Raw genomic sequence first — 25195 nt, 5'->3', positions numbered from 1 at the left:
TGGACAAATCTGAATTTTAAATAAAAAAGACATTCCTGTGTAGTTTTTAATTAGGGCTATCCCATTTGGAGGGCAAAAAATCCGGACAGCATATAAGACGGCAGCAAAGAGTTAAGCTTTCACTAATAGCGATTATCTTGAATTTTCGCAACCGAGGTCAGATAGTTCTATTTTTATGCACTTTGAACATGCTCAGGAGCAGGTTTGGTTATTTTTTTCACCCAGGCTTCAATTGATTTCTTGAATTCCAAATAAATTTATAAAGAAATCCTGCCACGTGTTTATCCCGACACATGACATTCAGCGACCTTTCTCCTTGGTTTTATCAGACTTTATTTCTTTCGGTCTAGAGGGGCGTTCCTTCTAGAAAAAGGGGGCGGATTCTTATATGTTTCCCCCCCCCCCCGCAAATAGGGGGGAAGAGGAACGAAGCGAAGGCGTGGCCTTCTATGCAAAAGAGTGTGAAGCACAGGTCATGATTGCAAAATGGAGCGCCGGACGTGACAGGGTAGAAAGTGACGTTATCCGAAAACTCAGTATAAAGAGGCGTGGCCAGCTAGGTTAGATGTAAAGGCGGGGTTTAGAGATGGACTGAGGCGATAGAGCGGAGTAAGCTGGTAGATAGAACGTTCGCCGCCTGGATCACGTGGTGCGCAGTCCCGCCCAAACTAACTTTTGGGTGTCGGGTGAGAAAAGGAAAAAAAAAACCAACGGCGTTTCCCGAAGATTTGTCTGCGCATGCACAGAGTGCGTTTGGTTCACGTTTCCCTTCTTCATCTCTGGCGGATCCGGATCAGAGTTTGTAAAGGAAGGAGAGTCCCGTTCTCTACCGTAAGTACGGCCCCGGCTGTGCGGAAGGGTGTATTCGTTGATTTGGCAGCTGATTTTTGCTATGTCGAAAAACAAAAACAAAAAAGGGGCGGGGGGGTTGGGGTGTCAAGCTGCTTTGTGTTTATCTGGACAAGGCGATTTTGTAGGATTCGGTTTTAACAAGAGTAACAGAGTTGGAAGGGACCTTGGAGGTCTTCTAGTCCAGGGGTAGGCAACCTCGGCTCTTTTATGACTCATGGACTTCAACTCCCAGAATTCCTGAGCCAGCTATGCTGGCTCAGGAATTCTGGGAGTTGAAGTCCATGAGTCATAAAAGAGCCGAGGTTGCCTACCCCTGTTTTAGTCCAACCCCCTGGTCAGGCAGGAAGCCCTATATACCCTTTCTGACCAATGGTCGTCCAATCTCTTCTTAAAAACGTCCAGTGTGCTTTTTCAAGACGCAACTGGACTTTCTTGGGCTGTTTTTTTTTGGGGGGGAAGACATTTCACTCCTCATCCAAGAAGCTTCTTCAGCTCTGATTTTGGATGGTGGGGAAGGGAAGGATCATCAGCCTTGGTGGAGCAGTGGGCTAAATGCCTCCTTAAGTAACACAATCCACAGAAAGATAAAGTTTTCTCCACAATTGTTTTTATTGGGTATTGTTGTAGATTGTGATACCAAAGAAATCAATTTGATGTTGAACTTGATAACAGCAGCACGGTTACTGGTGGGACAATATTGGAAGAAGGATAGTTTGCCTACTATGGAAGAATGGGTACTTAAGGTATCGAATCTTGCAGAAATGTCTTAAGATTTCTGCTTATTTGAAGGATTATTCGCAAGAAAGATATATTTCAGTTTGGAGGAGATGGATAGATTATATTCAGAATAAATATGGGACTAAAAACTTCCATTTAGCTTATGAGTAGATTTTAGATTTTTATTAACTTTAGTATTAGTATTGATTATATTTTTGTTTAAGTTATTATTATTATGTTTTTATGGATCAATGTTAAAGGGGAGTTAAAGCACATTATGAATTTGGTTAATTTTATAATGGATAATTTTAGTTAGAATATGATTATTATATTTATGACCCTGTATTCAGCTCTGGGAAGTGGGGGGGAGGGGGGTGGTTTGGGGCGGGTGGGTTTTGGGGATGTTTTGTAAAAAAAAATTGTAAAACTCTTTTTTAAAAAAAGTAACACAATCTACCACTCCTCACAGCGCTTAAGCTGCTGGCCAAACATCAGAGCACTATACAAAAATGGATGGAAGCATGGAGTAGCTATACCTCCCAAGATATTTCTGAGCATATCAATCCTAATAGTATACCTCCAGGATTTAATCTACCCCGACACATACGGGTGACATACAATAGAATTAGAACGACTCATGGGGTGTGTGCCGATTCTCTGTATAAATGGGGAAAGACACCTTCAGAACAATGTGATTCCGGGGCTCCCCGACAGACTATCCAGCATATAGTGAGGGAATGCACTAATAGAAGATACCCAGGAGATTTTAAGGACTTCCTCTGCGTAACAACAGCAGCTACTGACTGGATCTCCAAACTCGACATTAAACTCTGAAATGTTATTTCTGTTTTCCTCTTAGGTTTTATAATTGCTTCTTTTTTTAAAAAAAATTGTTTTAACTGTTCTAACTTGTAAATATGAAGTGCTTTTAATTATGTGTGTGACCAGCCATACGCTAAATAAATAAATGCCTGCAATTAGTGCAGGTTCGAGTCCCACCAGGCTCAAGGTTGACTCAGTCTTCCATCCTTCCGAGGTAGGTAAAATGAGGACCCAGATTGTTGGGGGCAATAAGCTGACTTTGTAATAATGCCACTTGGGGGGGGGCGCGAAAGCCCTAATAAGCAGGCATATACATAGAATGAAGGCTATTGCTAAGCACATTGATTTGTGTTTCTTAGATTGTAAGTCGCCCTGAGTCTTCGGAGAAGGGCGGGATATAAATGGGATTTTTTTTTAAAAAAATCATCCAGTCTGAGCTGAAGAAGCTTCTTGGATGAGAAGTGAAATGGCTTCAGAGAAAAATAAATAAAGTCCAGTTGCCTCTTGAAAAAGCACTTTGGGGATAACCATGATCCAGATGATTGAGAATCTCCATAGACACTTCCAGTGTTGGAGCATTCAGATACTTCTGGGTTTTGGGTTAGGGCTTGATTTACATCGGGGGTGGGGGTGGGGTGGGAAATGTCACTTTGATACCTTGAGTTTCTTTCGGTGGAAATAGAAGATTCGTGACCCAGGAATTTGTTGCTTGCTCCATTTTGAACTGAGCAACTTTCCAAAGGATTCCTATTTTAAACTTTCTAGCTTCTCCCTTTAAACTGGAGCCCTGCTCCAAACTCAGTCCTATTAAAGCAGCTTGTTTTCCGCTCTTAGGTTGCTTACCTTCTCTTTTCTTTATATGGCTTTTGATTTCAGGGACTCGGGAAGATGCATCTACCGTGGTTTATGGGCTTTGCCCTCTTGGGGTTGGCTATCTGTGTGCCCATTGAACGGCCCAAAGAGAAACAAGAAACTCCTCCAGAACCACCAGTAAGTGCTCTGATGATTGTCCATTGTTCTCTGCTTGGCAGAGGCCTTTATACGTACATATATATGTTTTATTGTAAGAGGATTTTATCTAGGTTTAAAACACTAAAAGAGAAAAAAAACATACAAAAGAGTAAAGGAAAAGTACCGTATATACTTGAGTATAAGCCGAATTTTTCAGCCCACTTTTTGGGCTGAAAAATTCCACTTCGGCTTATACTCCAGTCAACAAAAAAACTTACCGAGAACTTGTGCGCGGCCGAGGCTTTGGTGCTTCCGGGATCGCGCGCACCTCTCCCAAGCCACCGCCATCCGGAAACCTGCCAAAGTTTGGGGAGGTTTGGGGAGGTGCGCGCGCACCTCCCCAAACCTCCCCAAACGTCGGCAGGTCTCCAGACCTCCGCGCCTTGCCTGCCTGCTTCTTTCCGCAGCGGAAAGAAGCAGGCAGTTAGGGCGCGGAGGAACGGAGACCTGCCGACGTTTGGGGAGGTTTGGGCGCCTCCCCAAACCTCCCCAAACGTCGGCAGGTCTCCGTTCCTCCGCGCAGACCTGCCGACGTTTGGGGAGGTTTGGGCGCCTCCCCAAACCTCCCCAAACGTCGGCAGGTCTCCGTTCCTCCTGCCGACGTTTGGGGAGGTTTGGGCGCCTCCCCAAACCTCCCCAAACGTCGGCAGGTCTCCGTTCCTCCGCGCAGACCTGCCGACGTTTGGGGAGGTTTGGGCGCCTCCCCAAACCTCCCCAAACGTCGGCAGGTCTCCGTTCCTCCGCACAGACCTGCCGACGTTTGGGGAGGTTTGGGCGCCTCCCCAAACCTCCCCAAACGTCGGCAGGTCTCTGTTCCTCCGCGCAGACCTGCCGACGTTTGGGGAGGTTTGGGGAGGTGCCCAAACCTCCCCAAACGTCGGCAGGAGGAACGGAGACCTGCCGACGTTTGGGGAGGTTTGGGGAGGCGCCCAAACCTCCCCAAACGTCGGCAGGAGGAACGGAGACCTGCCGATGTTTGGGGAGGTTTGGGGAGGCGCCCAAACCTCCCCAAACGTCGGCAGGTCTGCGCGGAGGAACGGAGACCTGCCGATGTTTGGGGAGGCGCCCAAACCTCCCCAAACGTCGGCAGGTCGGCGCGGAGGAACGGAGACCTGCCGACATTTGGGGAGGTTTGGGGAGGCGCCCAAACCTCCCCAAACATCGGCAGGTCTCCGTTCCTCCGCGCCCTACCTGCCTGCTTCTTTCCGCTGCGGAAAGAAGCAGGCAGGCAGGGCGCGGAGGTCCGGAGACCTGCCGACGTTTGGGGAGGTTTGGGGAGGTGCGCGCGCACCTCCCCAAACCTCCCCAAACTTCGGCAGGTCTCCGGACGGCGGCGGCTTGGGAGAGGTGCGCGCGATCCTGGAAGCACCGAAGCCTCGGCCGCGCGCAAGTCCTCGGTAAGCTCCGGGCGGTCACTTGCTTCGCGTCTCCTGAGGGAAGGGGGGGCGACTGGAGCGGGCGTGTTTCCTCGCCTGCTGGGCGCCGCGATTTGCCCGGGGAACGCGCGGGCCCCGAATGGCAGCGTGGAGCGAGGAAGCAGACAGCCAGGGCTTCCCTGAGAGCCGCGGCCACACAGGGTATTCCTGTGTATTCAGGCTTGCAAAATGGCGGATCGAGCCTCTGCTGGCGGCAGAGGCTTGCAGAACTGCGGATCGGCTTATACTCGAGTCAATAACTTTTTCCAGTTTTTGGGGGTGAAATTGGGGGTCTCGGCTTATACTCAAGTCGGCTTATACTCAAGTATATACGGTAAGAATAACATTATACCTGTCTCTAAAGCATTTCAGCTTTTCTTTGCAGGAGTTGCAAACCTAATAATTGCCAACTCCACCCTTCCAAATGACAAGCATGGTTTTCTTCTTCCCATAAACAGAACTTTTGAATCAATAAATACCCAAATTGCCCATTGATTTTTATCAAGTTTTCAGCAAAGAAGTTCACAAAAGGTCTCTCTCTCTCTTTTTAATACATTATCATCTTTCCTTAAGCAAACAAGTCAATTTAGCCATTTTTGCAAACTGGCAGAGACCTGTATAGAAACCCCACGTAAGACATCATGGCAATTGTACTGACCCTTCCCAAATTGGACAACTCCCTGGCTGCCAGAGAACCAGCTTGGACTGGAAACTGAGGTGGTAAGATTTTGATACTGAAATGGAATCTGCTCCTTTAAGCTCAGCACAATTCCCCCTGGAATGGCTTCCCTGGCACCATATCTTAGCAATACTAATTGCGGTCAAAAGTTTCATGTGGGGTTAGGTGAGAGGGTAAGGAGAACGGAAGGAAGTGAAGCAGCGTTTGGGACTTGGCATCGGATTGAGCATCTGTAGAAGAAATACATGGCTAAACTGGTATGGCTAAAGTGAGTTGTTTTGTTCAGTTCATGAACTATTGTATTAACTCTCATTTGGAAGTGGGGGGGTTTCCTCAAGGTTTCCTCACTACCTTATGACAACTGGCCTGAGATCATCTTATTCTAGTTACCTGAACGAGCCACAAATAAAGATTGTATGGATACACTGTAAAAGCTGTTACAGGTAACGTAAGATGACAAATGGCGTTGGACCAAATTTCAGAAGAATCTGGTGCCCACAAGTTTCCAAGAGGGGCCAAAGTGAAACCCCTACATAAGATACCATGGCAATTCTACTGTCCCTTGCCAAATTTGTGCTTTCCATAACTAGTCTTGTGACACATGCACTATCTGGTGCTGGGGTTTAAATGGTAATTATTCATCCCCAAGGCATTAATCACAGGCTTGGAAGGGACCTTGGAGTTTTTCTAGTAGTCCAACCCCTGCCGAAGGCATTGGGCCCTAACTATATAATGAACTATCCTTGGACACCAGAAGTTATCGTTCCCTCTCGAATTATTTCATGGATGATATTACGTACAGTGATAAGTCTCTTCAGGGATTTTTTTTTCCAGTAAACATTTTGGCAAAAAAGAAAAAAACCCAGAACATTTGGCTCTAATCTTCTACTTCATCCTTTCCCAACTTGAGGTTCTTAAACGGGGACTTCATTTCCCAGAATTCCCCAACTAGCATACCTAAGATGAGCTCAAGCTGGGGAAGACTGCTATTCTCAAACTAAGTTTAAGTGGACATCATAATATAAATGCATTCTGTTTGCTTTTAGCCACGCTTGTTATTTTCCTCTTCCTCCTTGTTTTCACTTTTAGACTGTAAAATCCTCTAAGCATAACCTTTGCGTTCTTGTATTTAATAATCTATTTTTCATTTTATTAGTATGATGTTGTCCTTTCTGAAATTCACTTGTGAATGTCGTTGCTAATATACCCTGAATAGCACTACCTATAAGCAGAAGAGAAGTTTCAATACGCCTCATTTGCAGAAGTACAACATCTGATGGATCTGGCTCCTGACGACTTTTGTTTTTCTGCAGGACACAGGCTTATATTATCACCGCTACCTCCAAGAAGTCATCAATGTGCTGGAAACCGATGGGCATTTCCGGGAAAAACTTCAAGCAGCCAATGCAGAGGACATCAAGGTGAACTGGGACATACAAAGAGCAGGGTGGCTGTTATGTCCTAACAAGGGCTGAGTCCTCTCTTACTACCATTGTGGGAAGTTTTAAGGTGCTGGTACTTACCTTTAAAGCCCTACACGGCCTAGGCCCGGGATATTTGCAGGACCGTCTGCTGCCGGGAACGACTTCCCATCGCCCAGTGCGCTCACACAGGGAGGGCCTCCTCAGGGTGCCGTCGGCTAGATAATGTCGGCTGGCGACCCCCAGGGGGAGGGCCTTCTCTGTCGGAGCGCCAGCCCTGTGGAACCAGCTCCCCCTTGAGCTCCGGATTGCCCCGGATCTCCGGTCCTTTCGCCGCGACCTTAAAACATTCCTTTTTCATCAGGCTGACCTGGACTGATGACAGGGATTTTTAAAATGTTTTTTAATTTTTAATTTATTAATTTTAATCTTTTGGGGCTGTTAATTTAATTCTTTTTAACTTTTGTATCGTTGTATTTTATTGTTGTTAGCCTCCCTGAGTCCTTCGGGAGATAGGGCGGCATATAAGTCTCAAAAATAAATAAATAAATAAGTTCAATTTTGTAAACTTGAACCTGTATTTTGGAGTCAGTAATGGATACAAACCACCTTTACTATAGTGCTTTTCACTTGCAGAAGGGAAAATTATCCTATTTTTCTGGGTCTTAAAGTGAAATATAGGGCAATTGTGTGTGTGTGTAGTCCTCAACTTACAATCATTTATATAGTAACCATTTGAAGTTACAATGGTGCTGAAAAAAATGACTTACAGCTGGATGCAGAATGCCCATGGTCATGTGATCAAAATTCAGGCAGTGGCATGTATTTAGACCAGGGGTCTTCAAACTTGGCCCTTTTATGACTTGTGGACTTCAACTCCCAGAATTCCTCAGCCAGCATGCCTGGCTGAGGAATTCTGGGAGTTGAAGTCCACAAGTCATAAAAGGGCCAAGTGTGAACACCCCTGAGTTAGACCATTAAAGTGTCCTAGGACGATTGCCATTTGCAGCCATCCAAGCAGCTTCCAAGTAAGTCAGTAGGATTTGCTTAATTACTACATGATTCACTTAATGACTGAAGTGATTTGCTTAACAATTGTGGCAAAAAATCATCAGAGCAACTCACTTAACCACCTTCCTTAAAAATGAACATTCTGGTCCCAATAACAGAATCAACGTGATGTAGTGACCAGTTAGGATGAGAAAACCTACCTGGATTCAAATCCCAGTGTTCATCCAAATTACTTTGAGTCAAGCACACTCTAGCCTGTGAGTTATAAATTGAAATTGTAGGTATAAATTATAAATAATGTACCTTTCAAGTTTGTTGTGAGATAAAAGAAGCGACTACATATACAATGAATTCCTTCACACAAGGCTAGGATAAAAATAAAATATCTGCTTCCTTGTTGCTCCTTTCAGAATGGAAAACTTAGCAAAGAGCTGGACTTTGTTGGTCACAGCGTCCGCACTAAGTTAGATGAACTGAAGAGACAGGAGGTGTCCCGGCTCCGGATGCTCCTGAAAGCCAAAATGGATGCCACGATGGAACAAGGTGAGCTGAGATAGGAGAGTGTTGATGGTGGGATTCCTGCAAATGCTGAGGACAGAGAATGTGTGAAGCCCCAATCCTGGGTTTTATTGTTATACTATCATTAGTTGAATAGATGGAGAATAGCTGTTTAGTGGCTGGTTATTCCTGCTATGGAATCATTATGCAAACAGACAAATCTTGTGGCAGCCATTGTGTTATTGTATCATCAATGCGCTGATGATGTTACCTAGTCTGGTATTGAAACATCTGCAAGAAAACCACGAAGTTCAGAATACCAAGGACCTCGCAGATAAATTAATCCCTGGATTAACAGTTCTTAACTGCCTCTTTAATATCCTGAGGCACAAAGGAAAGTCTATTGGGAGTAATATTAGGGAAAACTGATTTGAAGACAAACCAATTGCTTTTCATCATTAACCCAGACATGTCAAACACAAGGCCCGGGGGCCAGATCTGGCCCACAGGGTGGTTTCATGTGGCCTGCGAAGCCATCCTGGAAACAGTGAGGGAATGGCCCCCACTTCCTTGGCCCTGGCCCAGAGACCCTCCTTCTGCCAGTGACCCTCAGATCTGTCCCACTCCAGCCCAGGCCCCCATAGGCACCCTTGATGAGAATGATGTAGAGCTGGCCACGCCCACCCAGTAGGCCATACGCACTGTAGCCACGCCCACCCAGTAGGCCACACCCACCCTGGCCATACCCACCCAGCCCCCTGAGGGCAACCACAATGCTGATGCGGCCCTCAATGAAATTGAGTTTGACACCCCTGATTTAGCCAAATAATCATAAGTTAACACTAATAATTTATAACTATTTGGCTAAATGATGAAAAGCGGTTGGTTTGTCTTCAAATCAGTTTGATATTCTTCCCCTTGTGCCTCAGGATATTAAAGAGGAATGGAGTGGACTTCATTCTCAAAAGTCCCATCCTCAAAATCTAGTAATCAAAGATGTTGTGTTTTCAAATATGAAAAATAAATCTATTGATAGAAATCGACGTGTTTTCTGACTAAGCCCACCCCAGCTCTGCAAAAGCAAAAAACATCGTGATATGTCACGTGACATGATTGACTTTGACACTCGTGTGAATCTAGCATTCAGTGTTCAATAAACAACGGTTAAGCAAACGTTGGTGTAGCACAGTATATGAGCCCCAGTATTGTCTGGTTTTTGTTATAAGCTTCAAATCTGAAGCTGTAGTCTTCATCTCCGTTTTTCATCTCCTCCCATCAGATGTGCAGGTTGATCACCTGGCTTTATTAAAGCAGTTTGAACATCTGGATTCTCAAAACCAGCACACGTTTGAAGCCCGAGATTTGGAGCTGCTCATTAAAGCTGTATGTTGAGTTTTTTTTTAAATTTCTTTCAGATAATTAAGTCTCTAAATCTGCTTTGCATGCTTTGGCTCCTCCTTCACCTTGGGATATTGTGGATTCAAGTGCAGAGCATATTCTCTGTTCCTTCTTTTCCTTTCCCTTGTCCAGACTTGGCAGAGCAGAGAGGAGGGTGGTGAGAAATGCTTAGAAGGCTTTGGTGTTCGATTCAAAGCGGTTATAGATTAATCTCTTTTATTTTTTAGCTTAATTTGATGCTCAGCTATTGAGGGTCTTGGAGTGCCTGGTTAGGTCAGTGCTAAAAGGGAAGCCCCAGCTTCTAATCAGTGGAACAACCTGCCTCCAGTAGTTGTGAATGCTCCAACACTGGAAATCTTTAAAAAGAGATTGGACGACCATTTGTTCTAGTCCAACCCCCCTGAGCAGGGGGTTGGACTAGAAGACCTCCAAGGTCCCCTCCAACTCTGTTATGCTGAGAATGTTCTAATCTGGACCTGATAGGCCTGCATTAAGGCAATGTTGGGGTCATTGGCAGAAATTAGAGGCAAGTGAAAGTGATGCAACGGTTCAGGATTATTTGGAAACCAGTGGGATGGCGGGGGCGGGGGGGGATTATAAAAGAAAGGTGATTTCCTCCCGTGCCAGTAATGTTGGTTCTTGCTTTTTTGTCTTTCCCTCTTAGGCTACCAAGGACCTGGAGAATTATGATGCAGCTCACCACGAGGAGTTCAAACGCTACGAGATGATGAAAGAGCACGAGCGTCGGGAATACTTGAAATCTCTGGATGAGGAGAAGCGTCGTGAGGAAGAAGCGCATTTTGAAGAGCTCAAGAAAAAGCACAAGGAGCACGCCAAAGTCAACGTCCCTGTAGGGCTTCCACGGTTTTGGATGCTTATTTTGGCTTGAGTTGTCCCAAATATGCTTTTCCAAAAAGCATCTGGACCTTCTCCTTTCCAAGAAAGTCCAGTTGCCTTTTGGAAAAGTACCTTTGGGACAACCATGACCTGGATGATTCAGAATCTGCATAGACATTTGACTTGAATCCCTCATTCTGTCCTTGCAGGGCAGCCGTGATCAGCTCAAAGAGGTCTGGCAGGAGACGGATGGTTTGGACCCCAATGAATTTAACCCCAAGACGTTCTTCAAGCTTCATGGTAGGGACGTCTGTCTGTGTAGTTCTAAGACAACTTGTCAGGGAATTGTGTAGCTGGTGTCCAAATGAAGTCATAGATTCTGACACGTACTTGTGGTTTTATATAAATAAATATATTTTAGATCTATATATACACCAGACAAAGGGATGCGGTGGCTCAGTGGGTTAGGACGCTGAGCTTGTCGATCAGATGGTTGGCGGTTTGGCGGGTTGAATCCCGAGTGCCGCGTAACAGAGTGAGCGCCTGTTACTCGTCCCAGCTTCTGCCCACCTAGCAGTTCGAAAGCACGTAAAAATGCAAGTAGAAAAATAGGGACCACTACGGTGGGAAGGTAACAGCATTCCGTGCGCCTTTGGCATCTAGTCATGCCGGCCACATGACCACGGAGACGTCCTCAGACAAGCGCTGGCTCTTCGGCTTTGAAACGGAGATGAGCACCGGCCCCTAGAGTTGGAAATGACTAGCGCGCATGTGCGGGGGAACCTTTACCTTTATACACCAGACAAGATAATCAGGCAAACAGGAGCATCATCGGGTAACTTACAGAGCACATGGGGCATACAAAAGAAAAAGGCAGGAAATAAGGGGGGGGACCCTTTTCACTCAGGGCAACCAATCACAGCTTAGATTGCCTCACACAATAGCCAGCTCTCTTCAGTCAATCAGCTATAACTGTGTTTTGACTCATTACACAAACCCCACTGTTCCAGCTGTAAATTTAAATATCTTGATACAACTGCTGGCCACTAGCATGAGGGAAGCCTGATACAAGTGAAATGAAAGTAACTGACTAGAAATAAATTAACTACCCCTTATCTTATGTCCCAGTTCTTCTTTCTGGCTTCTTTGAACCATAAACAGCCACTGACTATAATTTCAGTATTGATTACGAGAGGAGTAGCCACAGTGTGGATTTCTGATGCAATAGGAAGCTTCTTCCCCCCCCCTCCAAACCCCTGCATTAATGAATATTTTTTTCCTGGCAGGTGGAATCTAAGTAGAAAGAACTAGCAGTCTAAGCATATACTTTACAGGTAGTCCTCGACTTAACGACCTTTTGTTTAGTGACCGTTCAAACTTCATTATGGCACTGAAAAAAAGTGACTTATGAACAATTTTCACACAATCATTGCAGCATCCCTATGTCCACGTGACCAGAATTTGGATGCTTGGCAACTGGCTCATATTTCTGACGATTGAAGTGTCCTGGGGTCATGTTATCACCTTTTGGGGAAGCCAGATTCACTTTACAGCCATGTTACTAACTTAACAACTGCAGTGATTCACTTAACAACGGTGGCAAGAAAGGCTGTAAAATGGGGCAAAACGTAACTTGTCTCACTTAGCAACAGAAATTTTAGGCTTAATTGTGGTTGTACGTTGAGGATTATCTATACGTGGTTCCTGAACTGAGATGTCAGAATTCTTAGCAATTCTGGCTTATACAGGTAGTGCATGACTTAGATCCATTTTTGAACAACAACCATTTGAAGTTACAGTGGTGTTGAAAATAGTACTTATGTTCCAGTCTTCCTACTTAACAGTGTTGCAGTGTCTCAGTGGTCACGCGATCAGAATTTGTCTGCTTGGCAACCGGCATGTATTTACAATGGTTGCAGCATCCTGGGACCACGTGATCACCATCTCTGACCTTCCCAGGAAATTTCCAACAAACAAAACCAATGGGGGAAACCAGTTTTGCTTAGCGACTGTGTAAAACTGCTTAACAGCTGCCATTTAGGTCCCAGTTGTGGTCGTAAGTCGAGGACTACCTGTTTCTGAGTGTAGCTCAGGTGTCCCCCATCTTTCTGGGTTGGCAGCTCAGTGGGAAAGGGAGGGGCAGGCACTTTTATGCGCATACACACAGGCACACTAACGTGGCTGTGCAAGCATGTGCGCGAACGGGGCCGCAAGCATGCACGCTCCACAAATGGGGCCGCTAGCATTGGCGCGAGGCTAGCACCAGTGCGAGGTTCGCAGCTCGGCTAGCGCCGGTGCAAGGCTCATGGCTCGCGGATTGGCTAGCACTGGCGCGAGGGGAGGGAAGTGTGTGCACACGTGCACTGGCCAGCCACTCACGCAGCCCAGTAGTGGGCCGCGGCCCATAGGTTGGAGACCTCTGGTGTAGCTGGTAGCATACTTTGTTCTAACTTATTGGCCCATCTCAAACAAAGTTCAGCCCCACTTGCAACATCTTTCAAAGAGGCATGTGGGTTTGAGCGTAAGAAAAGATCAGTGGTTCACATCTGATGTGCTTCACTTAACATTCTTCCCTTTCCCCCCCCCCCCAGACACCAATGGCGATGGGGTGCTGGACGAGCAGGAATTGGAGGCACTTTTCACTAAGGAGGCAAGTTCTTTACGTACTCTTCCTGATAACAGTCCTGTAATTTAGACAACTTGCGTGCTTTAGCCGTGATCCTAAAAAAGAAAAAAAGAAAACAAAACTCCAGAGCAGTCTTGCAAGCTGGACTTACCAGCTCAGAGATAGAACACATATTTTGCGTACAAAAAGTGACATCAATCCCTGGACTTTTTTTTCCCCTTGGGGATGGGGATGGGGACAAACTAGGCCAGGGCTAGGCAACCTCGGCTCTTTTATGACTCGTGGACTTCAACTCCCAGAATTCCTGAGCGAGCTCAGGAATTCTGGGAGTTGAAGTCCATGAGTCATAAAAGAGCCGAGGTTGCCTAGCCCTGAACTAGGCAAACACCAGCTTAAGGGATCTTTTTTTTGTTTTGTTTTTGCAGTTGGACAAGGTGTACGATCCCCGAAATGAGGAGGACGATATGTTAGAAATGGAGGAAGAACGGCTGCGCATGCGAGAACACGTCATGAAGAATGTAAGTGTACGAGCTAAGTGCGTGAATATAAAAGCAAAAAAAATGCAAATCAACCCAGAGATAGAACAGGAGATTTCTTCCTCTCCCGAAATCTCTTTGCCTCCTGATCCCCTCTGCCTGGTGAAAGAGAACAAGAGACTTGTCTGTCTTTCTTTTCTTTGTCTCACTTGTGAGAGCTTGCAAAGAGCAAAAGAAGGCGTCTTTTTTCTGCGCTGGCTGTCTTTCAAAGCTTTGCAGAAAGAGAAAAGTGATCCTGCATTACCAGCACGACTAGTGGAGACCAGTTTATTGGGAATTTGTTTCTTTAAAAGCCCCTTGGTCTTCAAAGGAATCACAGGTTATACTTTAACATTAAGATAGGAGAACTAGTCCCCCCCCCTACCCCCAGTCTAGTCCAGTTCACTTTTTCCTCAGGAAGAATAATTATTTCACTTCTGTTATTTATTAACTGCAACTGCCGGGTTCTACCTTGAAACAAAGTCTGGCTAATCTTTAATGATGATGGTTATTGGAAACAAGTGGATTTTTAACTAATTGGGGTGGGGGCTGGGGGGTGGTGGAATGTCTCTTGTCAATTCCAGTTTTTATTTTCCAGATCGATAACTATTACAGTAGTACCAAGCAAAATGACCCAGAAGGTAGTTCCCCCAAAAATGTGCGTCAAAGAAAGATCTTAAAGCAGCCCCAGTTTCATTCACATTCTGCTTCAGAAAAACTGGGTTCACACATCCTACTAACGTGATAGATCAATATGTCTGGTTTTGTACAGTGAGCTAAGATATAAATCATGGTTTCCAAACCGGAGTGTCTCTGACTCCCACAGTGTAAGTGAAAGCTCGTTATATCTTGGTGTGATATGTTCTTAGCTACCTCGTACCTACTGTACATGTTCAGCTACTGTGGAAATAGGATAATAGGTTGGGCTTTGCTCAATCCAGGACAATTCTTTTATTATACCTTCATTCTTGGATTTGTTTGTTTATAATGTGTGTAACGTAACTCTGTGTTTACCTTTGGCTACTGTTCTTTGTGTAAAAAGTAAACGTACATTCTAAATACTGCCACAGCCCTTGGTTTGGGTTAGTGAAGCACCCTTGCTTGATCTGGGCTTTGAGAAAAGTGAAGGTCCCCTGCAGATGAATTACAACCCAAAGCAGGTAGAGAAATGGGACGAGTCCTTAATTATTTTGTGAGACTTCTCAAAATCTATTAGTCTTGGCAGGGAAAGTACAAAAAGAAGGAAGCAATTTCATTTTCTTTCCTCCGCTTCTTCTCCTCCTGCAGGTGGATCTTAATAAGGATCGGCTGGTGACCCTGGAAGAGTTTGTTAAATCCACTCAGAGGAAGGAATTTAATGAAGCTGATGGATGGGAGGTGTGTGAAATGACCCTGTCTTATCTGAGTGGGATTCCAAATGTTGGTCTGAAGGTTTGAGAAAACATTTTTCTAGTACAGGGCTAGGCAACCTTGGCTCTTTTATGACTCATGGACATCAACTCCTAGAATTCCTGAGCCAGCTTGGCTGAGTTGAAGTCCATGAGTCATAAAAGAGCCGAGGTTGCCTAGCCCTGTTCTAGTAGCAAGTGGATGGTTAGATTTTTTTTTCCCCCAGCTACTACACACTTACCAATCTTTTGGACCTTCAACTCCCATATTCCCTGATCAGTATAGCCTTAGAGAAGTGAGTGAGTTGAATTCCAGCACACTGGAAGAACTCTAGGTGGGGTAGGTTATGACAGACCTGGGTCGTGCCTGGCTGAGGAATTCTGGGAGTTGAAGCCCACAAGTCATAAAAAGGCCAAGTTTGAAGACCCCTGTGATAGACCATTTTAACTTTCTCCCTCCGCAGCCAGAGATTGTCCTCTGAAAACTTGTTAGAGAAGCTAATCTCCGGTCCCTTTCTGTGACTTAAATTCTCTAGTCTGGAAGGAAAATTCTGGGAGTTGAAGTCTATCCATCTTAAAGCTGCTAAAGTTGAGAAACATTTTTCTAGGCTCTTCAAACATTCCTACATCCAAAAATTTAAAAGGGATCAGGCACACTAATTCAGGAGGCAGCTTTTGGTTGGCGGCTAGTCTTAATAGTTCTAGTTGTAGCAATAGCGGCCAGAGGCCTCTGAATATTGATTAAGGAGATGGACAGGAGCATGCTGTCTTGGCTAGATCCTGCTTTGTGTTTAGACTACCCTTCGAGGTAGTGCCCGAACATTATTGTAAGATTACAGTAACAGAATTTTACGATTCTGAAAGTAGTACTCCTCCCTTGCCTTCATTTTCCAGAGAACTAAGGAGGGCCCTTCTGACATCCCTTCTTCCTCCAGCCCTTCAGTGAGCTGAGATAATCTCTTTTATCTGACCATTTTCTAGGCTGCAGTTCCTCCTCCTCCTCCATCCCAAGGCCATTTGCACATCCCATCACGTTTTAAACTTCCCTGTGTTGATTAGCCATTTGGCTTCAACAGGAACAGGATGCTGGACTATATAGATCAGGGGTGTTAAACTGCCAGCCCGTGGGCTGGGTGCGTCCCATAAAAACCGTGCCCACCCCCCATTGCCGGCAATGCGGGAAAAAGTCGCGATACGTCGTGACACGTCATGTGTCGTTGCGAGTTTGACACCCCTGATGTAAATAATCCAGGAAGGCTCTGCTTACAATCTTATGGCAGAGAAATCACTTGTTTCATCAGTCCTGATAACCCCAGTGAAATATTTCCAGGAGAACGAACATCTAAAGGTGAATGGGGTTGAGAGCAGATTCATTCTAGATATGTTTGATTGTACTCCTGAGCTGAAAAGTGGCTCAACGATTTGCGGTGTTTCGCAAATGCATGTCTGGTGTTTCAGACATGCATCAGTCCCAACCATCATGGCTAAGGGGAAAAAAGTTACAGCAGGGCTTTTCAACCAGTGGTACGGGTACCACCTGTGGTATATTGGCACCTGGCAGGTGGTACGCGACCATCCTAGAAAAGTGGTAGCCGGGGAGGGGAATGAGCTGAACCGGTGGCAGCACCGCACAAGCCTGAGCAAGAGACGGCTGGAGCTGCAGGGCTGTCAGGGCTCAGCGGAAGTGCCAGGATCAGTGCCAGGCTCCAGCTGGAGCTCGGTGCTGATCCTGGTGCTTTTGCTGAGCCCAGAAGAAGCGCTGATCAGCTGGAATGTTGCAGTATCTCCAGGGTCTTGTGATTTACATTCAGATGCTTGGCAACTGATTCATATTTATGACGGGCACAGTGTCCCAGGGTCATGTGAAGTGACCAAAACCTGCTGCAACCACCCAGCAGATGGGGGGGGGATAAAAACCAAACACCCCACCACCCCCACCCCCGCTGCCAATCCTCAACAGAAATGCTCACAATGATGAAAACCTCGGACAGGAGGAAGAGCGCCGCCAAGTGGGCAGGCAGGTGTCTTACTCGGCTGTGGCTTGGGGGTGGGGGGCACTTTTTTCAGTGCCATTGTAACTTCGAACAGTCACTAAGCGAACTGTTGTAAGTCAAGGACTACCTGTACCTCATCACTTTTTTTCCTTTTTTTTTTTTTGGTCATTAAGTTTTTGACCCCTTGCTAGGCGACTGGTGGTACTCGGATGTTGCCATATCCTAAAAATGGTACAATGGGTGAAACGGTTGAAAAGCCCTGAGTTAGAGATTTGAATTATTCCAAAATTAATGCAGCAAAACAGGTTGCTGTCCAACATATCCAGGTAGCATCCCGGGGTGGGAAATACTTTTTAAGAACTGCATTGAGGTTCATAGGTATCCTGTCACTGGTTTCTCCCTGCCCAGAAATATTTATACACTATGTTATGTGATACCAGGTGGCTCACAGATTTGGTATTCTTGTACTTCTTAGGGCAATGGTCTCTTTTTTTTCTGCCCCTATCTAGACAGTAGAAGAAACACAGATCTACTCAGAGGCGGAGCTCCAGCGATTTGAGGCGGAGCTCAAGGCTCAAGAGGCGGAGTTAAACCGGCGAACAGAACAGCTTCACCAGGAACATCAAGAGCTCCAGCAACGGCAGGTGGAACTTGATGCTCAGAAGAAGGAGTATCAACAGGTACAGAACATTTTAATTAGAGGGATACACATTGTAGTACAGAAATCGGAACACTATGCTTTCTTTCAATAAGGGGAAACAGAGGCCCCATGTCATGCTGACATTTATATGGCAGTATGGGATCCTGTGATTTCCAGATATTTTTGAACTATACAACAATGTTTCTCAACCTTGACAACTTTAAGATATGTGCAGTTCAGCTGCCAGGATTCTGGAAGTTTTATTTTATTTATTTTATTTTAATTCCATTTATATCCCGCCCTTCTCCGAAGACTCAGGGCGGCTTACAAGCTTAGCAGTAGTCCACACATCTTAAAAGTTGCCAAGGTTGAGAAATGCTGCTCTATATAGTATGCTTAGTAGTAGGGAATGATGGGAGCTGTAGTTCAGTAACATACGGAGGACCATAGATTTCCTTAGGATCTTTTTTATAGGGAGCTATTTCTTGGTTGGGAATTTTGAAGGATTAAAACAAATACCTGAACCAAAACTTTCAAATTGTAAAAAGTCCCTGAAGTAAAGATAAAGGTTCCCCCGCACATGCATGCTAGTCGTTTCCAACTCTAGGGGCCGGTGCTCATCTCCGTTTCAAAGCCGAAGAGCCAGCGCTTGTCCGAGGATGTCTCCGTGGTCATGTGGCCGGCATGACTAGATGCCAAAGGCACACGGAACGCTGTTACCTTCCCACCGTAGTTGTCCCTATTTTTCTACTTGCATTTTTACGTGCTTTCGAACTGCTAGGTTGGCAGAAGCTGGGACGAGTAACAGGCGCTCACTCTGTTATGCGGCACTCGGGATTCGACCCGCCAAACTGCCAACCTGATCGACAAGCTCAGCATCCTAACCCACTGAGCCACCACGTCCCGTTAAAAGTCCCTGAACTCAACCCTAATTAAAGCTTGCTTAAGCTTTTGTAAATGCTGGCTTACAAGTTATCTTAAATCAGCACTTGTATTTTTAGATGGAAACTAGGAAGCAGCTAAACACACACACACACACACACAGGCTCATGGTAACCTCTGCTTTATTAACTGAATTTCACTGTAAGCAGAAAATCTAAACCATGTTATCAAAAGAGATGATTGGCATCTGATATCATTACTGGTCAGCATTTATTATACTTCTGTATACTATAAAGGTTTGAACCCTCCTTAAGTAGACAGAGCCTTGTATTCTCTCCCCAGCACTGATCAAATAAACGTGGCCCAAACAGATCATGTGCTTTCAATTCACAAATTGAATCATGGAAAATTTCCCTGAAAGTAACTCATTGTAACATGCCAGGTCTCCGGTGGGGGCCTTCAATTCTGGTTCTGTTTGCTGCAATCTGGGATCAGTGTTCGGAATAGAGATGTTCAACCCCTGAGTTGTAGGTAACCTCCTGGCACTTCTTTCATGGATCCCAGAGAATCTTCCCTAGCCAGAGCCAAACGTTTAGTCTGCTAAAAAGCCAGGGAATTTGTTGTTGTTGTTAGCTGCGAAGTCATGTCCTACCCATCGCGACCCTATGGACAACGTTCCTCCAAGCCTTCCTGTCCTCTACCACAGACATGTCAAACACAAGGCCCGGGGGCCGGATCTGGCCCGTGAAGTAGTTTCATGTGGTCCACGAAGCCATCCTGGAAACAGTGAGGGAACGGCCCCCAGTGCCTTGGCCCAGAGACCCTCCTTCTGCCAGAGACCCTCAGATCTGTCCCACTCCTGCCCAGGCCCTCATAGGCACCCTTGATGCGAACGATGTAGAGCTGGCCATGCCCACCCAGTAGGCCATAAGCACTCTAGCCACGCCCACCCAGTAGGCCACGCCCACCCTGGCCATACCCACCCGGCCCCCTGAGGGCAACCGCGATGCTGATGCGGCCCTCAATGAAATTGAGTTTGACACCCCTGCTCTACCATCTTCTGGAGTCCATTTAAGCTCACGCCTAATGCTTCAGTGACTCCATCCAGCCACCTCATTCTCTGTCATCCTCTTCTTCTCTTGCCCTCAATCTTTCCCAGCATTAGGCTATTGTCCAGTGAGTCCTTCCTTCTCATTAGGTGGCCAAAGTATTTGAGTTTTAGCTTCAGGATCTGGGCTTCTAAAGAGTAGTCAGGGTTGATCTCTAGGACTGACCGGTTTGATCGCCTTGCAGTCCAAGGGACTCACAGGAGTCTTCTCCAGCACCAGAGTTCAAAGGCCTCGATTCTTTGGCGCTCAGCCTTTCTTATGGTCCAGCTTTCACTGCCATACATTGCAACTGGGAAGACCATAGCCTTGACTATACGCACTTTTGTTGGCAGGGTGATGTCTCTGCTTTTTAGTATGCTGTCTAGATTTGCCATGGCTTTCCTCCCCAGGAGCAAGCGTCTTTTAATTTCTTGGCTGCAGTCTCCATCTGCAAGCCCAAGAAAAATAAAATCTGTACAGCATTGTTTCCACATTCCCATCCTTTCCAGGTTGTGCTTCAGATGGAACAGAGAAAATCTCAACAACTGGATCAAGCGCCCAAGGTTGGCCCTGGGGGAGAATTGAAGTTCCAGGCACAGCCACCTCATGCGGCCCCAGCAGGTAAGACCCAGAAAGCCATGATTTTGGGGAAGAGGGCAATTTAGGTCCATTTGAGAGAGGGAAAAGATTGGAAGACCAGGATTCCAAGTTGCTTTAAAAGAGTTAGGAGAACATGGCTTTCTAAAGCCGTTTCATCGTAAGGTAAAGACAGAATTCTTTGCCTTACTACTTTGGAGTTGCTTGGTTGCTAGTACTCCTGCTAATTGTACTTATGTATGTGTAACTGAGCTCAGTATAGCCATAGAATAAAACGATGCAGTAATGGGTCCATGATGCTCTCTGACTTTGGTTATTTTCTTGCAGATGTTTCATTGCCAAAATAGGTTACATCCTCAGTGCTGATAATGAATGGGATTTGCTCATATTTCATACACTCAAGGCTTGCCCTATCAGTGTTAAGTGGGAGTAGTCTTTATAGTTCCCTGATTGGGCTGTTGTTTACTGCTAGCCTGTTTGGCGGTGCTTCAAGACCACATAATACTTAAGTAGTCCTTAAGTTACAACCACAGTGGAGCCCAATATTTATGTTGCCAAATGAAATATTAGTTAAGTGAGTTTGCCCCATTTTGTGACTTTTCTTGCCGCAGTTGTTAAGTGAATCTGGCTTCCCATAGACTTTGCTTGTCCAAAGGTTGCAGAAATGTCATCACGTGATCCCAGGACCCTGCAACCATCATAAATACGAACCAGTTGCCAAGTATCTGAATTTTGATCATGTGAAGGGTGGGGATGCTGCAACGGTTGTGTGAAAAATGGTCATAAGTCACTTTTTTCAATGTCGCTGTAACTTTGAATGGTCACTAAATGAACTGTTGTAAGTCGAGAACTATCTGTACAAATAATCCTCTATTTTCTCAGTTAGCCCAAAGTTTCATCTTCCTTGTTACACGTAGAGGATAACACCAAGCGTCATTCAAAGATTGTTAGGATGCATGTGTAAATCTTGGGGGGGGGGTGTCAACGAACCCTTTAAGATGGGAAAAATTCTTCAGACACGTAAGCATTTGGCTGTTTCTGTTGGCCAAGTGAAAATGTAGAAAACCAAGGAAAATAGGCTAAGGGTATCCTGAAAAGTGTCATTTTCTGTTTTACTGCAGATTTTACTTATTCTAGCTTAATTTAATTGGATCAGTCCTCAGTCACCTCGGATGTTTAGGACTTTGACCTGTGTAAGACTGTCAAAGGTTCCCCCGCACATGCGTACTAGTCGTTTCCGACTCTAGGGGCTGGTGCTCATCTCTGTTTCAAAGCCGAAGAGCCAGCGCTTGTCCGAGGACGTCTCCGTGGTCATGTGGCCGGCATGACTAGACGCCAAAGGCGCACGGAACACTGTTACCTTCCCACCGTAGTGGTCCCTATTTTTTTACTTGCATTTTTTACGTGCTTTCAAACTGCTAGGTGGGCAGAAGCTGGGACGAGTAACAGGCGCTCACTCTGTTACGCGGCACTCGGGATTCGACGTGCCAAACTGCCGACCTTCTGATCGTCAAGCTCAGCGTCCTAGCCCACTGAGCCACCGCGCCAGACATTACTGTAAAAGCATCCTTACTCTTCTCTTCTGAGGGAAGTTAGGTGTAAACTGTTCTAGCTTCAACTAAGCAGGTCCTCTGGCACTAAGAAGATCTGGAAGCATAACTCTTGCACAGGACTTCACACTAGCTATGCAGCAGCCAAGGACTTCCCCCCCACACTCCTTTTCCAAGAGAAGAGGTAAACAAAAGCGACTGTTCGAGATTACGACACTGAAAAAAGTGACTTCTGACCAAACAAGTGATTTACTTTCAAATGCTTGACAACTGACTCACATTTATGACGGTTGGTATCCCGGGGTCACGTGATCCCCCTTTGCAAACTTCCGACAAGCAAAGTCAGTGGGGAAGCCAGATTCACTTAACAACTATGTTACCAATTTTAACAACTGCAGTGATTCACTTAACGGATATGGCGAGAAAATTCGTAAGGTTTTCAATAAAGGCTCGCCTCTGTTTTTTTACTCGTCCAAAAATCCTGAAAGTTTGTGTGGGTCGAGATAAAGAGGTTAGCTAATTCCCGGTGACTGGGATGGCTGGTTGCACATCATCCCACGAGGTGGCAGTGCAGGCTGCAGTAAACCAAATTCATAAACTCATAGAAATGAGAGGGACCCAAATGGGAAATCTCTGACGCTACAATTGTTGCAGGACTACAGCTTTCTGCATCATTGGCAATTGCTGTTGGGGCTGCTGAGTGTTGTAGTAGTCAACATCTGTAAGCCCATCTGTTTCCTGATCCTTGCTCAGTTCAAGCAACAAACACCAGGCCATCTTCATAAGTCTAACCCAGAGGTAGGCAACCTTGGCTCTTTTATGACTCGTGGACTTCAACTCCCAGAATTCCTGAGCCAGCATGGCTCAGCTTGGAAACCTCTCCCTTTCCCCTCAGCGTGGCTGGCTCAGGAATTCTGGGAGTTGAAGTCCACGAGTCCTAAAAGAGCCAAGGTTTCCTACCCCTGGTCTAACCTCCGTGGAAAAAAAACCTTCTAGAGAAGGTGTCCCTCAGGTGTTGGTTTCACTCCCAAATCTGTGGGTAAGTAGGTATTTTGGTAGGGACGCGGTGGCTCAGTGGGCTAGGACGCTGAGCTTGTCGATCAGAAGGTTGGCAGTTTGGTGGGTCGAATCCCGAGTGCCGTGTAGCAGAGTGAGCGCCTGCTGCTACTCCCAGCTTCTGCCAACCTAGCAGTTCGAAAGCACGTAAAAAATGCAAGTAGAAAAATAGGGACCACTACGGTGGGAAGGTAACAGCGTTCCAGGAGCCTTTGGCGTCTAGTCATGCCGGCCACATGACCACGGAGACATCCTCGGACAAGCGCTGGTTCTTCGGCTTTGAAACGGAGATGAGCACCGGCCCCTAGAGTTGGAAACGACTAGCACGCATGTGAGGGGGAACCTTTACCTTTACCTTAGGTATTTGGAGGAACAAGGTTCTTAAGGTGAATCGCACCAGTGGACGTAACACTTCTCTCTTTTCTCCAGATCATGCTTCTCCTCCTGAGTCCCATCAAGGAGCCCCTGGAGCACCAGAGCAGGATGCTCCGAAAGACCAAGCAGAGCCTCTTCAAAACCAAGCACACCCAGAAGTAGCTGTCCAATAGAACATGGCTATGGCGTGCACAGAGGGCTCCGCATATTCTTCTTTTCTCATTGTCAGGGTATCTGAATCAAACTTCACCCCAGGATTGTGGAGGAGAGACCATGCAAGGCATTGTTTACAGAAGGAGAAAGCTTAATGGACCCAACCCTCCACTTTTTCCAAGCAAGCAAACTTTTTTTTTTTAAATACGAAACAGATGGCTGTGACTCTCCTGGGGATACCTTGGCAGAGGGAAGTAATTAAGGGAGGGGGGAGAGTAAGGATGGCTTTTGTGTTCAGAAGGGTTGGGGCAGGCCAAAGAGAAGGAAGCAAGGGTTAGGCATCGTGACGTTCTCGGGTAATTTTAATCCCACAGTTTCAGAAAGGGAAGATAATGGTACTGAGTATGGTGCCTCTTAACTAGAGCATTGTGCTTTGCCCTCTTTCCTCCGTGTCCACAGTCGGTTCCCAGAAATACAGTGTTGCATCCGTTTGCAAAATACATGTTGGAGAGTTGCTGGATTTCGTTTTAAAACAATTTGGTTCCGTTTTATTTAATAAATTGAATCCCTTGGAGTCTTTTTTTTTTTGCATCCCCCCCCCCCCGGTACACCATCTTCCCTTTGCATGCGACATGGTTTCAGTATCTGTACACTCGGCAGGGGTTGTTTTTTTTTTGCAGTTGTGCCAGAAGCACGGATGAAAGGATTAGCTGGTGACATCACCATTGCCCTGGGGACACCCAGTTTGGGGGGGGGTGTCTCCTTTCATGCCCCCAGCAGGAGCTGGAGTGAAGAATAAGAGTTCAACCCCACGGCAGCTCCTCGGTTGCGAACATGGGCTTGCTAAACCACCTGCCCAGCGTTCCAACCGCCCGAGTCGCTGTGCTCCTGACTTGGCAGTATGTCTTACCAAATATGTACAATTTGGGGTGAATGGTCATTGACATTTCTTCTATTTTTGCCATAACTTCTTTTAGTCTGGAAGACCAAAATAATTTCTAAAAGCCCATTTTTTCCTATCTGGGCCTCTGTAATACTTGACCCATCTTATGCAGGTGGTCCTTGACTTAACAATTACAGTTGGGACCGGAATGGTGGAGCTGTAAAGTGAGTTGCACCTTTTTGTTGTCGTAAAAGAATCACCACGGTCATTAAGCAGAGCTGGCTTCCCCCATTGACTTTTTTCATTGGAGACCTCAGGGAAGGTCATAAATGGTCATCACAGAGCCCTGGGACGCTGCAACTATGGTGAATACATGCCGATTGGCAAGTACCCAAATTTTGATGATGTCGCCCGAGGGACACTGCAGTGATTGTAAGTGTGAGGACTGGTTGAAAGTCTCTTATTTGGGTGAATGCTGGGAGTTGAAGTCCGCCCATCTTCAAGTTGCCAAGGTTGAGATACCCTGCTCTAGCCCACATTCCCTAGGTCCTAGGAGGTCACCTATTCAAGTACTAGCCAGGGATAGTCAGGCTTTGCTGCCAAGTCCCTACAAAGTGGACGAAGTATTGCTAGCTGCTAAGATCCCTGGAGGAGATGCAGTACTCCATAATTGCCTCCAGGCTCCGGAAAAAAAGTGCCAATAGCTTGCCAACGATCTCATCCTGTCATTGGATGGAGTTTGAAGCAGCTGTGAATCACAGGAGCCTGTGATACTGTACCTTATGAA

The 25195-nt window shown here is 46.0% G+C and overlaps 1 protein-coding gene across 1 annotated transcript; it reads left to right on the top strand.

Moving 5' to 3' along the window:
• Positions 1-592: 592 nt before the first annotated feature.
• LOC308677519 (nucleobindin-1-like) lies at positions 593-24099 on the top strand. The gene is made up of 13 exons (XM_081343991.1): positions 593-831; positions 3268-3381; positions 6810-6917; positions 8339-8471; positions 9706-9809; positions 10489-10674; positions 10871-10961; positions 13253-13311; positions 13713-13805; positions 15090-15179; positions 17694-17864; positions 20304-20415; positions 23427-24099. Exons 1-13 carry the CDS (start codon positions 739-741, stop codon positions 23543-23545), a joined length of 1473 nt encoding a protein of 490 aa, XP_081200117.1. The 5' UTR covers positions 593-738; the 3' UTR covers positions 23546-24099.
• The last annotated feature ends 1096 nt before the right edge of the window (positions 24100-25195 follow it).

The sequence above is a fragment of the Vipera berus genome, assembly GCF_964194415.1.
Source record: "Vipera berus genome assembly, chromosome: Z".
NCBI lineage: Eukaryota > Metazoa > Chordata > Lepidosauria > Squamata > Viperidae > Vipera > Vipera berus.
The sequence above is the reverse complement of the archived record's forward strand: the minus strand, read 5'-3'. Positions and strand labels throughout refer to the sequence as shown.

Excerpts from the sequence above, each read along its gene's own strand:
- LOC308677519 (XM_081343991.1), top strand. The coding sequence starts at position 739 with ATGCACAGAGTGCGTTTGGTTCACGTTTCCCTTCTTCATCTCTGGCGG. Across the intron at positions 832-3,267 it reads GGAGAGTCCCGTTCTCTACC|GGACTCGGGAAGATGCATCT; the intron begins GTAAGTACGGCC and ends TTTTGATTTCAG. Across the intron at positions 6,918-8,338 it reads CCAATGCAGAGGACATCAAG|AATGGAAAACTTAGCAAAGA; the intron begins GTGAACTGGGAC and ends TGCTCCTTTCAG.